Raw genomic sequence first — 14,527 nt, 5'->3', positions numbered from 1 at the left:
CAGAAGTTAAACTCACTGGTCTATAATTACTTTTTCAGCCTTTGATCCTCCTTTGGGAATTGGGGTCACAATTCCACATCTCCAGTCTATGGGTACCTCCCCTGAGTCCAAAGAAGCTCCCATAATTATGGCTAAGGGTTTGCTTACTTCCTTTGTTGCCTCCTTTAATATAAGTGGATAGATCCCATCCACCCTGGGTGCCTTTTTTATGTTTATCCTCAACAATTTTCCTCTCAGTTATTACAAAATCATCTAACTCACTGTTTACTTCACCTCTGGCATTCCCCTTCCTGAATAACTCCTCATGTGTGAATGTAGATGCAGAATACCCGTTTTGTTTGTTAGCCACCTGAACAGGATCGTCACCAGTTGAACCATCAGTATCCAGTGGACCAATCTGATTCTCCCCTTTCCTTCTAGAGTTTACATAGGTAAAGAATTCTTTTCTGTTTTTCTTTGCATCCTTTGCCAAGGATTTCTCATGATCTGCCTTTGCCTGCCTAATCTCCTTTGTGACTTGTTTACAGACCAGCTTATATATTATCATAGGCTTCCATGTCACCCATTAATTTATGTGTGTATATATATGTGTACTTTTGATGAGGTAACCTTTTTAAAGGTTGCCAGTCTCATCTTTTTTGAATTTTAACTTTTTCATGGTGCACCTTGCTGTTATTGTGCCACAAAAAATCAAACCAACCCACACTGGCTTCTAACATACTCTTGTTACACAGCCAGACCTGTGAATTTATATTGGTTTGTGCAAAAAAACTTTTGATTATATTTTCAAGAATGGCTTTCGTAATGTGTAAAAAATTTTCACCAAATGGGTAACTACAGGTTACTGAAATGTGCAGGGTTATTTTATAATTTAATATGGTCTTAGATAAGAAAAAGCTCATAGGCCTCTGGGAAAAACACCACTGTATTCAAAATTCAAGAACTCAGTGACCACATGCTCATCGAGTTCTAGAATTTTGAATATAGTGGTATTTTTCCCAAGGCAACTTTTCTTGAGAAGTACTGAAAGGTACATTTGGGTGAGCAAAGTGGTTTTAAAGCAAAAATGTACTAGTTTTCCATGAGGAAGTTAGAATACTGTTCAAAAACAATACAAAGGCTGAGGTTAGCAATTTGAAATTAAGTGCATAGTACGACAAATTAAATAATAAATAAATTTCATTTAGTGATGATAATTTAAAATTTTCTCTAAAAATAAACTTTAACCCTTCCTGTTTTAGCCCTTCTATTTTCAGTCACAAACTCCACTTTCTTTCCATAGTATGGCTATGCACCAAAAGGATCATCTGTCATTATGTACCGCAGTAAAATCTTCCTGCACTGTCAGTTTTCAGTGTTTCCTGATTGGCCTGGAGGGGTGTATGCTTCTCCAAATTTAGGAGGTGAGAGAAATATACTTTAATTGTTTTTAATATGTATGTGTACACACACAGTGTTTTTTCTGAGATGCTTGTGCTGACTCTCTTTAACTGCCTGAATAAATGACTCAATCTTTTAAGGGCACAAAAAGGTGATACCCTTGTATATGTTGGCACTAATGATATTAAGATGACCTGAGGATTTACTTAACCAATATAGAACAATGTTGAGGAAAAGCTGCAAATTTGGATTAAGTATAAAAGTGTCTGGATATTGAGCACCTCCTGTTGTTCAAGGTGTAGAACTAAATCGACCCCCAGGAGGACAGGGGGATCCATTTAGGTCTAAACCTTGAACAACAGCCCATCTAGTACTAATTTCCCATTATCACTGGAGGAGGGGGGGGGACTCCTCATTACATACATGGTGCGAGGAGACCTCCCAGTGATGCTGCTGAGTTTTCAGATTAGCATCACTGGGATCCAACACCCATACCTCCACTAATGGCATATGACAGTCAGAATTGTGAGGAGGGTAGACAGCTGAGAGAGAAAGATTAATTCACTGACAAAATGAAGCAATCCTACAAAATAACTAATAGGGAAGCTGGACTTTAAATTCTTCTGCAGAGAACTCTGCATCTCTCTCTCTCTCTCTCTCTCTCTCTCTCTCTCTCTCTCTCTCTCTCTCTCTCTCTCTCTGTTCAGGTTTTAGGTGCTAAATCGTTAGAATCCAGCATGTTTGCTATGAAAGCAACAATATGAACTTACCAGAAAGGGGTAACTGGTGGTTTAGGGGTTTGGCTTTAATACATACTTCAGTCCCTGCCTCAGGAAAGAAATATGGAGGATGCGGAAAGGTCAGGGAATGACCACCGCATATTCCCGGAGCAATATGGCCTTAGTTACTAATGCTCCGTAAAAAAAAAAAAACCAAACCAAGCCTCAGGAAAGACTAGAGGTCCTGAGTTTACTGATCAGGATCAATGGCTGGCAAGTCTACTTGCTAGTCAACTGTATTCCAATAGGTCTCCTTTCCTTTGGTTCTTGGGCAGAGTCAAGACCTGTTGGATGTATGTGTATAGTATCTAGTTAACTCTGGCATCCCACTTCTGTATTCAATACCTGCTAGTGCATGAGTGAGCTTCCCCTTAAAGATACCAATTTTTTTTTCTACTGATGTGAGTAATTTTAATATATCTACCTCTACCAAGTCCCTACCTGAACAGGAAAGGAAATTGAATTAAATACAAACAATAAGAAATGCCTAACAATAGCTGCACTAATTCCTGTACTGCATTTTCTTATTGAACATTCAACAGGAGAAAAGGATATTGGTAAACTATCATCTTTCTTTATTCAGAAGGGTCTTGAGGGGGTAGTCAAGTTTTTCTGAGGTTGGTAAAATGACTTAGGTTGGGCAACCCTTTAGTAGAAAATTTATCAGTACAATATCTGGAATTGCTCCTCTAAGAAGCATCTCTTGGAGGTATTCTAATTAAATTAATGCCACACAGAATACTTAATACATCACATGGCATAACTGTTGAGTGGATATGGTCTGAAATGCAAGACTAAGGCGTCACAGCTGTTTTGAGGATACCCATGCATAAGGAGAGGAACATTGTTTGAACTGGGACCTTATCCTTACAATTAACATGCCTCGGCCATCCCGTTCCATCAAGGCAGATATCTGAACCATTCCATAAGGCTCTACATCCTTAATCCATCATGATGTTTTCGGTGTCAAAAATATAGACACCCTCTGGTGGCATGTCATGGTTCTACTGCTTGTGCTCGTAATGGAGATAAGGGGCATGACACCAAGGAATGCTCCATCCCAGACTAGTGTGATTGAATTGCAACAGTTAACATACATCCTGATTTCAAGGGCAAGAAAATTCACCCTCACTAAGTTTAATTATTAGTGGGACACATGATGCAATAGAAGTAAATAAAGAAAGGAAAAATGTAAATGATACTATTTTGGATCTTTCTCCTGAGCAAGATATGAATACTAACCATTCTCTATTTACTAAAAACAGAATTGAAACTAAACTGGGTAAGTCAAAACCTAATCAACTAACAGATCCACTAAACTCAAGTAATAGCAATTCAGTTCTCATATTAGAATTGTGGATCCCAACCAAATATGAGTATTAAGCATGTTAAAACATTCCTGGATAAACATGAACCTGTTTTGCTTCTGTTTGCAAGAAACATAAAGGCAAAACATGATGAACCCCATGCTGCAGAACTTTACTACTGTGAGTAAGGATGGGGAGTCATGATCCTTGTGGGCAACCATACCTCTTTTACATTTTGAATTGAACACCAAGTTCAAAGGAGCAGCTTTCAGTTTAATAGTGCTTAATTGCAGTCCTCTGCTATTAAACATTTAATCACAGACCAGTCCATATCCTACAAATTATGTGTAGGAATCAACTGGTTTATGACACTGGTCCCCTTGACCAGGAATTCAGTAGACATAACACCATGTGGGGATGATGCTGATGTTAATGCAAGAGGATGTATCATAAGAGCATATGCTCACTAACAGTGATTTCTCTTCTAAATGCACCACCTTCCACTTGCCAACCCATACGTTTTCTGCAATTGATTTTCTATTTTTCTCATTCCTTCTCTTACTTGGGATGTGAAGGGAAACCCATATGGAATATCACTTTTCTCTAGTAACCACCCTATTTAGTGGAAGGCTGTTACTTCCTTTTAGGTTACTGAAGTGGAAGATTGATCAGCCTGACTGGGAATGCCTTTCAACATCTGGCAGACTTTAACATCGCTACTAGTCAGTCAAAAGCCTATCAATGATGCAGTGATGTACATCATAGAAAATTTTGTTCATGAAGTTGTAACTGCCTTTCCAAAAACATCTGCCTGGTTTCCACTATTTTTCAAATCACTTTGGAATGTAAAATGCAAAGGTGCAAAAAAAAAAAAAAAAAAAAAGCCTCAAAACAAAACTGGGGGAATATTCTGGCAATATCCTACCATGGCCAATCTAATAGCCTTTAAACATGCCTAATCCAAAGCATTCTCCTCAACGTGAGCGCCAGTGATGCTGCTGGTCTTCCAGATTAGCATCACTGGGATCTAATGCCCATACCTTGGTTCCAGGGTTACATTGTTGGAATCCAGTGTGTCCAGCCGTGCTCCACCACCCATGGAAACTCAGAAAGGGGGATACTGGTGGTTGAGGGGGCCCAGCCTTACTACACCACTTCGGCTCCTGCTTCGACAAGACAGGTGGTCCCGAACTAGTCCTACTCGGATCAATTGGTGGGTGGTTCTTACTGCTAGGGTCAACTGCATTCCAATAAGTCTCCCTCCCTTTGGTCCTGGGGACAGGATCAAGGCTTATTGGAAACGTGGGTATGATGCTCCTGAGCAAACTTGGTGTCCCATTCGTGTAAACAATACCTGCTAGTTCATGAGTGGGCATCCCCTCATAAAGCTCCGTGGTGGGTGAGGTATTTAAGGGCATCTGAAATTTTTATTTTACTCCTATGAGTAACTTAAATCCTCTTTCTTCTGGGGCCCCAAAAGACCTCTACCTAATCGAAATGATAGCACGGAAAACACCTCCATAAAAAGAGCCAGAACTGAGGACACACCACCATCAGTGATGCCACTCTTCCTCATTCTCCATTCCACCAGAGAGCAGTCAACCGGAAAGATGTTACCCTTCTTTATCGAGAAAGATTAGAAGGGTTGGCAGGATCACCAAAATCCTTGGCGACCTTTTGCTCAAAGCTTCCAGTGCAAAACAAGCGGCAAAAATCCTGAACTCTACATCCATAGGGGGAATACCTAACACCATAACCCCCCACAAAACTCTGAATTCTTCACGAGGTGTTGTATCAGAGTGGTACCTTCTTTGTGTCTCTGAAGAAGAGATCTGCTCTGAATTGAAAGACCAAGGAGTGACAGCTGTCAAGAGAATATCGATACGAAAGGATGGGAGTCTCATCCCTACCCGAGTTCTTATCTTCATATTCAACACCCCACGGCCACCGAGTTCCATCAAGGCAGACTATCTAAACTGCCAGTGAGGATTTACATTTACATTTTTGGGGAAGTATAGACAGTGTACATACTTCCCCAAAAAAGATAAATCGAAGACTGGCAAAAGTAAGCCCTCAGCACCTTGGAAGCCACCTGATGGACCCACCGAGCCAAAATAATGGCTAAATTCCTACAATGGAATTGTCGTGCTTCCGGCAAAATACTGATGACATCAAGGCCCTCCTGCAAAACACAAGCCAGTTTGCTTTTGCTTGCAGGAGACTTATCTAAAGGCAAATGATGACCCCACCATGCATAACATCACAATTTTTCGTAAGGGCAGAATTGCGGATGGTCCTGCTCGTGGAGGAGTGGCTATCCTTGTGGGCAACCAGACCCCAGTTCAGCCCTTGTTACTTACAACCAGCATAGAGGCTGTTGCAATTCGCCTTACTGTTGGATTTTTATTAATTGTCTGCTCTATTTATTTGCCACCTAGGACTGACATCTCCCAGGAAGACCTTGATGATCTTTTAACGCAGTTGCCTCTCCCTTTCTTACTTCTCGGGGATTTTAATGGACATGCTACCCTGTGGGGTAATGCTAGCAAAATTGGAAGGGGACGGGTCATAGAACATATGCTAAATGACAATGACTTCTCCCTTATAAATGTGGGAACCAATGCATTCTTCCACATGCCTACCCATACGTTTTTCTGCCATTGATCTTTCTATCTGCTCCTCTTCTCTACTCCCTTCAATGACTTGGAAGTGGAGGAGAATCCAGATGGAAGTGATCACTTCCCTGTAATAACTTGCTTACACAGCGGGAGACAGTGTCTTCCCTTCGGGTTACCACGGTAAAAGACTGATCAGGCTGACCTTAATGCAGTCAGTCAGGAGCCTGTCAATGATGCAGTCATGTACATCACAGAAAATATCATCCATACAGCTGCCAATACCATTCCGAAAACATCTGCCGGTTTCCACCTTTTCCAAAACCATGGTGGAATTCACAATGCACAGCAGCAAAAAAGGTTCAAAACAAAGCTTGGAGGATATTCCACCAATATCCTGCCACTGTCAATCTAATAGCCTTAAAACGTGCATGAACCAAAACACGCTACACCGTGCTTTGGCTCGTGCACATTTGAGTCAGAGTCGAAAGGAATCGTGGATCCGTTTTACATCATCTATTACCCAGTCTACCAGCACTAAAGTAGTCTGGGATAAAATCCAAAAAAATAAAGGGAAAATATACATCTCACCCTTCACCAACCCTACAATATAATGAATGCACTATTGCAGAGCCATCTGCAATAGCCAATGCTCTTCGCGAAACATTCTCAAACATATCTGGGATATCTTCCTATTCTCCAGAGTTCCTGATCCTGAAACATAAAAGAGAAAAACAGGCACTAAATTTCACAACGAAAGGCCTTTCACTCTGCAGGAACTAAAAAGAGCTCTTTATCTTTCCAAGGCAAGTGCTGTTGGACCAGATGGCATTCATTATGAAATGCTTTAACATCTCTCACCAACATCTATGGGTCGCCTGCTTGTTATGTATAACAGAATCTATATAAAAGTGCAATTTCCAGATTTCTGGCGCTTGGCAATTGTGCTTGCCTTTGCGAAGCCAGGAAAGGATTCTAAATTCCATACTAATTACCATCCTATAGCTCTGACTAGCTGTCTGTGCAAAATCCAGGAGAGACTGGTTAATTTTCGGTTAATGTGGTATTTAGAATCGAATGATCTCTCCAGCATCCAGTGCAGCTTCTGAAAAAGCAGATCATCTCTTGATCACTTAGACTGGAAACATCCATCTGGGATGCTTTCCTAAAACAAGAACATTTGGTGTCAGTATTCTTTGACATGGAGAAAGCATATGACACAGCTTGGAGATTTGCATCTTAAAAGATTTGCATAGCCTCAGTCTTAGAAGGCATCTCCCTATTTTTATTAAAAACTTTTTTGCCAACCGGTCTTTCCAAGTTTGTGTGGGATCTTTACTCTCTCGCTCCTTTTGCCAAGAGGAGGGAGTACCACAAGGATCAGTATTAAGTGTCATGCTTTTTGCCATCAAAGTAAATTCCATCACAGAACAGCTTCCTCCAAGTGTAAATAGTGTGTTGATGACTTCAGCATATTTTGTCAGTGAGGGTTATAGAAAGACAACTGCAACAAGCTGATGGGATTCTTCCTCTTGCTCAGAATAATCACCTGAGAGGGCAAAATTCAAATTGAGGAAAGACAGATGTAGGATAGATGTGCGGAAGTTTGCCTTTAGCCAGCGGGTAGTTGGTTGGTGGAACAAACTTCCATCCTTTGTTGTGTTGTGGAAGTTGATAGCCTAAATAAATTTAAGGCTGAGCTGCACAGGTATTTGGAATGAACGGAGGGGTGAAATGGGAGCTTTTTTTTTTTTTTTTCGGCTGATGCTGCATAAGCTTGCATACTTGCATCATATGCCTCTACTAAATGCTATGCCATTAATTGCTTTAATTCCTGGCCACTTGCTTCAGGTTCTCATTGCAGAAGACCGTTTGGGTACACTTTTGTCGTAAGCGTGATCTTCATCCTGAACTTGAATTAAGGCTTGGACAAAATGCTCTTCTAGCAGTGTCACACACAAAATTCTTGGGACTCTTATTTGATAAAAAGCTCACCTTTCTAGAACATATTCATCAACCCCGTACAAAGTGCATGAGAGAACTAAATATTTTTTGCTCTCTCTCTCTCTCTCTCTCTCCATGCTGGGTAGCAGACAGGTGCACCTTACTACGCATTTATTATGCACTTGTACGGTCCAAACTAGATTACGGGTCCCAGATATACTCTTCAGCCAGAGACAGTGTCCTTCAATGGCTGGACCCTGTCCACCATCAGGCTATCTGTATTGCTACTGGAGCATTTTGAACATATCCTGTCCAGAGCTTATACGTCGAAGCAAACGAACCACCGTTATCGCTTTGACGTGAGCAGTTGTCTTTAAACTAAGCTTTAAAACTGAAATCCCTGCCAGACCATCCTATGTGGACATCCGTTTTTGAGCCACATTGGGAAAATTTGTACAATACCCGTCAGACTGCCAACCGACCTTTTGGTGTTCGTGTCCAAGAGCTACTCAGAGAGTTTAACATCATGGCAGACAAGGTTGCACAAACATCAAAGCAAACTCTTCACCCTGACAACCTCATACACCATCATACAACTTTTTTTTCTGAGACTCCATCACCTGTCTACTTGCAGCTCTATTCAGCACACCGAGCTGAGCACTCCAACTTCCTGCCAGTTTACACAGACGGCTTGAAGTCAGAATCATGTGTAGGATCTGCTGTTGTCTTTTCAGGCACTATAATATCTCAACAGATTCTTCCTGAATCCAGTATATACACTGCAGAGCTATATGTTATAGAGTTAAGATCACATTCGAACTTGTCAATGCCAAAGGTCAATAATATATTCTGATTCTTTGCGTGTATTACAGGCTTTATTATCTTTGAGACACAACTCCCATCCAGTTCTCTGTTGGGTTCAGCAGAAGATGCATTCTCTTTATAAACACAAGTTTGATATCCACTTCTGCTGGATTCCTAGCCACATTGGGATAAGGGGAAATGATTTGGCTGACACTGCAGCCAAATCAGCAGCTCCCACTAATAATCTTTGCCTGTCAGTCCCCTATACAGACTACAGGCAAATAATGCACAACAAGATATATTCCCAATTGCAAGAACTATGGCATAGAGAGAGAACAAATAAATTATACCAGATAAAGCCTGTAATAGAAACATGGCAGTCCGTCTGCGCAGGAATCGTAGCGAGGAAGTTGTTCTTGCTCGACTCCACACAGGACACAGTCATCTAACACATTCATTTCTGCTGAGGACAGATGACCGTCCGATGTGCAATTCTTGCAACACCATTTTTATCAATAAAGCATATTTTAATAGATTGCATTAATTTTACCCATGTTCGCAATATATTTTTTACTGCTTTTACTCATCCGACTGGGCCTTATACACTCAGTTAGATTTTATCAGACAACAACCATGTGTCAGCAATTTTTGAGTTTTGACAGTTTTTATATATATATATATATATAAACTGTCAGCAGTTTTTATATATATATATATATAATTGTGCAGGCAGATATGAAGTTTTCTGAGCAGTGCAGACAGTCTGCAAGAGTAGCTCATGGTGTCTTGTCAATGATATATGCAAATTTTTCTAACAGGGATAAGGAGGTGATTATCCCCTTGTATAAGGCAATGGTCAGGCCACACCTTGAGTACTGTAGAGCTGTTGGAACGAGTACAGAGAAGGGCAACAAGATTAGTGAATGGAACGAAGGGTTGCTTTTACGAAGAAAGGCTTAAGTTTTGCAGATTACAGTGTCTGGAGACTAGGCACTTGTGAGATATATAAAGCCTTGAATGGTTTGAGCATACTCAATGCTGATGGGATTCTTCCTCTTGCTCAGAATAATCATCTGAGGGGCATAAATTCAAATTGAAGAAAGACAGTTAATAGGATAGATGTGCGGAAGTTTGCCTTTAGCCGGCGGGTAGTTGATTGGTGGAACAGACTTCCATCTTTTGTTGTGGAAGTTGATAGCATAAATAAATTTAAAGTTGTGCTGTACAGGTATTTGGAATGAACAGAGGGGTGAAATGGGAGTGTTTTTTTTTTTTTTGTTTGTTTGTTTTGGCTGATGCTGCATAAGCTTGCTTTCTTGCATCATACGCCCCTACTAATGCTAATGCTATATATATATAAATAACAGTTTGACGAGGTAATCTTTTTAAAGGTTACCAGAATTTATCTTTGTTGATATTTTAATCTTTTCTTGGCACAGTATAACCGCAGTCGTTTTTCCACCAGTAAAATCAAAATCAATCAATCAGTCCAAAGCATGCTACGTTTGCAACCCGAGTCAGAAGGAATTGTGGATCCATTTCACATCACCTATTACCCTGTCAACCATCACTGAGGTGGTCTGGTATAAAATCTGGAAAATGAAGAGAAAATGTACATCTCAACTTTCATCAATCCTAGAGTATCCTAGAGGATGCACTATCACAGAGCCAATTTCAATAGCCCAGTGCTCTTTGGGAAACATTTTGTAGCATCTCTGCAGTTATCTTATTCCCCAGAGTTCCTGGTCCTGAAACAGGATAATAAAACAGGCTCCTAGTTTCACATCAAAGGGCATTTATCTTTACAGTGGGCCGTTTACTCCAGAAAAACTAAGAAAAGCTTTAACTCATGCTACGGCAAGTATGGACCAGATGGCATCCACTGTGAAATGAATAATCACTTTTCACCAAATTCTGTGGATCAACTGCTCTTTCTGTATAACAGAATTTTTCTTGAATTGCAGTTACCAGATGCCTGAAACAAAACAACCGTTCTTCCTTTTGCTAAACCAGAAAACGATCCTAAAATTCCTGCCAACTGTTATATAGCTCTAACTAGCTCTTTGTTCAAAATTCTGGAGAGAATGGTCAATGCTCATCATCTTATGTGGTATATAGAATCAAATTACTTCCTCTCCAGCATGCAGCATGGTTACTGAAGAAACAAATCCACTCTAGACCATTTAATTAGACTGGAAACATCCATCCGGGATGCTTTCGTAAAACAAGAATGTCTGGTGTCTGCATTTGATATGGAAAAAGCATGGACCCTACACGTACTTTTCAAGTTCATATAGGATCCACACTCACTTGCCCTTTTGGCAAGAAGAGGGAGTACTGCAACAATCACTTTTAGGGCTATACTAGACGAAAGCGAGCATAAGCTGGTGTCGTGAATGTCTCCAAAACAGCAAACTACATGTAGCACTCCTAACGTCAGATCGTTTCAAACTAGACAGGACACTTCTAACATTTCATTGGATATCAGAACCAGAGACTCACTTTTTCTATTCTCAGTTTGAAGATGGATGTTGTGTTGGATGTATTGTGTATTTATGTAGTGTTGATTGCGAGTAGAAAAATAAAACGACAATGGTGGATTCATCCAACAAATTCAAAGACGTTTAAAAAAAAAGGTTTTATGTTATGTTTGAAACACACAGGAAGTCTCCCAAAAATTTATTTATTTTTTTATTTTATAGAATGTCAATACAGAGTTTTCATGAACTTCTAATGTTAATTAGTGAAAAAAACACAAAATTTGATACCATGATGCAGAAATCAATACTGATGTTTGCATCTATGCTTTATGTGCTATACCAACAGGCCAACCCACACTAATTGAAATATTGTTTTCTTTGTTTGCAAAATTATTCGGAGATTAAGGTATTTGTAAGGTGTCTTACAGAATTACTTTCAGTAACATAAAGAGTAACTTACTGTTTGATTTTACCGCACGGACATCTCAGAATAAAACACCAATGTTACTGGCTTCCCACCACTTAACATTATTTTCAGGTGCAACATTGACAAGTACTTTCCATCCTTTTGAAGCAGAAAACATTCTCCACTACCCACACTGTAACGGAGTACTTTTCGTGCAATATAGGATTAGTGTTGTTTGATTCTACAAATGCTCATGTGAAACACCAGTTTTTGAAGTTTATAACGCAGCTATCAATAGAAATGTTTTCTTTAAATTTCATTAGAAGATCGAATATACATCCAGAAAAGGTGCTGTACCGATATTGATCCCTAAAAACAATTACAATAAAGCAAATTTTTTTTAGGGTCCATTAGTTTAATGGAGGATCCTTATAATGTCTCTTGGTTGTCTGTCTGTCTGTCCGACCGTCCATCTGTCACAGCATTCTATCTCTGGAACCACTCAACCTATTGACTTGAAATTTTGCACAGATTTGTACACCATTTGGGCCAACATAACGGTATATTGATTGTTATTGACAAAAATTTGACAGAGAAATGGGGGAACAAAAATGTCGACAACCTATATCTTATTGTACACTGTTGGAAACAGCTGAAGTAGGTTTAAAATATATTTTTAAAATTAAAAATGGCGGCGCCAGACAGGAAAATGTCAGTGATTTTCATCTCCCCCCCCCCTCTATTTCCGTCGCTAACAGAGCTAAAATTTTTAAAATCACGTTAGCAATGCATTCTTCGATGCTTATCAAGGGAAAACTATTCCGATTGAAATCTAACATTCACTTTTTGTGTTAAAAGTAAAAAAAACAAAACAATTTTTTATTGCACTTCGATAGCGCGCTTCTATGTACTAAGTTACTCTCCTTTGGTGACAAAAAGGTTGCTAAATAGTTAGTTAATAATTCTATAAAGGTCATTTATAAATTTTGAACCGAGACGCTTCAAGACTCCAAATTAAAAAATAAAAAAGAAATCGACCAGAAATCATAAAATTCAAGTAATTACTAGAATAGGTATAAACAGATGTTTTTGAAGTCGTAAATAAGCGACAAGAACTGTAAATAAGCGACAAGAACCGCTGTCTTCACACCTACTGCTCAAAACAAAACAACAAAAAAAAAAAAAAAAAACCAAATTTTTAGTTTGATTTAGCGCATTGTGTCGACTGTTGTATTCCATCACACCACAAAAGGACAAATTTTGTTTCGTTATTTATATGGGATGTCGTGATTTTTTTTTTTTTTTTTTGTTTAGAAATCGTGAAAATGATGGGCAAATGCAAGAGTTGTGCTTTCAAATTAAACAAAAACTCAAAATAATTCAAAAGTTTGAAAATGGTGCATCCGTTAAATCTCTAAAGAACCATTATAATGACCAAACCATACGCAACATTGTAAAAAATAAAGGGAAGCTATTAGATTTAAAATCAACATCATAAAAAATAAAGGGAAGTATCGTATTGGACACGTACGTGTTAAGTTTTTTTCGTTTTTTTTTTTTTCAGTGGTTAGCCGCGGGTAACTGAATCAACAGATACCGAATCAGTGGATATGGGGGCAAAATCGTGTGTGTGTATATATATATATATATATATATATGAGTAATATGGAAAGAAAGTTAATAAATTGTAACAAACTTTAACTTATGGACCAACGCACTTGCAACAGCAATGATGCATTACAACCATAATGTGTATAAAATATGTTGTATATAGCAATTAATATTGAAGATGATGTATAGAAAACACAAGGGATAAAGTAAGGTTACTTTAAAGTAACCTTACTTTTTATACGTTGTATATAAAAATATTAATTGCTATATACAACATATTTTATATATATATGAAGTTGTATTAATATATATGCATAAATGGATGTGTTAGTTATACAAATTGCCATTAACTAGCAGGGTGAGGAAAGTAGAAAAAGAAGTGTAGTAGATTTGTGAAAGATGAAAAAATGTTAAAATCCTAGAGGTTATGATAAATAAAGAAAAATTTTGGACTGAATTACCAAGCCACTTTATATTTGCTTGGTAATTCAGACCATAATTTTTCTTAATTTATCATAACCTCTAGGATTTTAATATTCTTTCACAAATCTGCTACACTTCTTCTACTTTCCTCACCCTGCTAGTTACTGGCAGTTTGTATAACTATCACATCCATTTATGCATGTTTAATTCAATATATTAATGTAACTTTTTAATACAACTTATACATACTCTTGCATCTTTTAATGCTGCTTTGCACTTTTAGGTGCATCCTGTCATACCTATTTACTAATTTTGCATTCACTTAAACCATTTCATCAGCTGTATAGTTTTTTTACTTTTGTAACTCTTTAAACATTCCTTTATAGAGTTATATTGAATACCCATTTGTGTGTGTGTCACCGATGAGCCAAAACATTGACCACCTATGTTGGTCCTCCACAGGCAGCCAAAACAGCTCATACCCAGCGAGGCATGGACACTACAAGATTTCTAAGTGTGTCGTGTGGTATCTGGTACCAGCAGATCCTTTAACTCCTGTAAGGTCCATGGTTGAGACGTAGCATATCAGGGTTGCTGTTCCAACACAAACCACAGATGCTCAATGGGACTGGTTATCAAATGAACTAATGAGTCTCATGACAGAGAAGAAGAAGAAGGTTCGACTGTTGATGATCCTGCTCAGATAGCAAACAAACTGAATGAGTATTTTGCATCTACATTCACACATGAGGAGTTATTAAGATTTGAAAATGGCAGA

At 38.7% G+C, this 14,527-nt stretch overlaps 1 protein-coding gene across 5 annotated transcripts in view; it reads left to right on the top strand.

Annotated features, from left to right (window-relative positions):
• Sply (Sphingosine-1-phosphate lyase) overlaps positions 1–14,527 on the top strand; it is a 485,520-nt gene that overhangs the window by 358,779 nt on the left and 112,214 nt on the right. For all 5 annotated transcript variants that reach the window (XM_090378845.1, XM_090378847.1, XM_090378846.1 and 2 more), the window contains one exon: positions 1,283–1,403. In XM_090378845.1, coding sequence (XP_090234971.1) covers positions 1,283–1,403 — 121 coding nt within the window. The remainder of the gene's footprint in view (positions 1–1,282; positions 1,404–14,527) is intronic.

Source organism: Mastigoproctus giganteus, chromosome 8 (genome assembly GCF_048544385.1).
Source record: "Mastigoproctus giganteus isolate SK-2022 chromosome 8, ASM4854438v1, whole genome shotgun sequence".
Classification (NCBI taxonomy): domain Eukaryota; kingdom Metazoa; phylum Arthropoda; class Arachnida; order Uropygi; family Thelyphonidae; genus Mastigoproctus; species Mastigoproctus giganteus.
This window is presented reverse-complemented; position numbering and strand designations above follow the sequence as displayed.